The sequence below is a fragment of the Penaeus monodon genome, chromosome 28 (genome assembly GCF_015228065.2).
Source record: "Penaeus monodon isolate SGIC_2016 chromosome 28, NSTDA_Pmon_1, whole genome shotgun sequence".
Lineage (NCBI taxonomy): Eukaryota > Metazoa > Arthropoda > Malacostraca > Decapoda > Penaeidae > Penaeus > Penaeus monodon.
The window spans coordinates 28435098-28436203 of record NC_051413.1 but is presented as its reverse complement, the minus strand read 5'-3'; the positions used below and the strand labels follow the sequence as shown (position 1 = coordinate 28436203).

At 38.8% G+C, this 1106-nt stretch overlaps 1 protein-coding gene across 1 annotated transcript in view; it reads left to right on the top strand.

The window, feature by feature from the left end:
- LOC119591152 (glycine-rich protein DOT1-like) overlaps positions 1 to 1106 on the top strand; it is a 15777-nt gene that overhangs the window by 12231 nt on the left and 2440 nt on the right. Inside the window, exon 7 of the mRNA XM_037939863.1 lies at positions 349 to 473. Coding sequence (XP_037795791.1) covers positions 349 to 473 — 125 coding nt within the window. The remainder of the gene's footprint in view (positions 1 to 348; positions 474 to 1106) is intronic.

Here is a 1106-nt window from a genome sequence, read left to right as displayed (position 1 = left end):
TTAGACCCTCTGTAACTATAAATATTATTTGTTATTGCTTCAGTAATGAGTATGCCCCCTTTTCGCAACTTCATCATTATCTACCACACGTAAGGCGAAAAGGATGTCACTCTTAAATAATTTCCTACACTTGTGTGAACCCATGTACTTTATATTATTAATCTAAAGGCAAGGATATAGACCAAATGTAATGCATAAAATATAAACTCATTCTAAGGTACACCAAATCATACACAATATATTTAAACTTAATCAAAAATTAAAATATAAATATATCCAAATGAAACCAACTCTACGTTTCCGTAGCTATGTTTCCGAGAAGCTAATTGTATCTATTTATGTTTTCAGAAATATACTCTCGCACTTCGTGTTGGCAGCCATGGCGGCATGTGTCCTGCGGGAGGCTCTGGAGGTGGTTTATGGTGGCGGTACGGAGGTGGCCGTGGAGGCTATGGTGGTGGTTATGGTGGGAGGTTGTCGGGGCGGGGGGGGGTTAGGTGGGGGTTTACGGAGGCGGCTAGGGTGGAGGCTACGGGGGCGGTCGCGGAGGTTTATGGTGGGGTTATGGCGGCGGTCGGGGAGGCGGCTATGGTGCGGTTATGGCGGCGGCCGTGGAGGAGGCTAGGGTTTGCGGCTACGGATACGGGAAATAATAATTCCAGTTTGTAAAAATTTAACTTGTTAAAAACTACAGTGTATCCATCCGTCATTTAACATCATTAATGAATAAATCAATCATCTTACATAGACCCCAACACTTTTAATACATTCATGATATAAAAAGTCCTACTTCGTTCTGTGATCTCTGACAAAGGCGATGATAAAGTAACGTGACAGAAAACGACAAGGGAACATAATGAATTAACAATAATAATGAATATAATGATTACATTAATAGCTATAGTAAAAGATAACAAAAAGAACCCTCCGATATTAGACGATAGCAAAGATAAGGAAACTAATTAAGGGAGGGTTAATTTAATCAAAAACAAAGTAACATTCTATAGATAATGATATACCCAAAGATATTAATGATATTCAGTAAGTAAAATTTTGGGTTCCATTTCCAAGTGGATATGGAAAAAATTTTTTAAACCAACATGCTG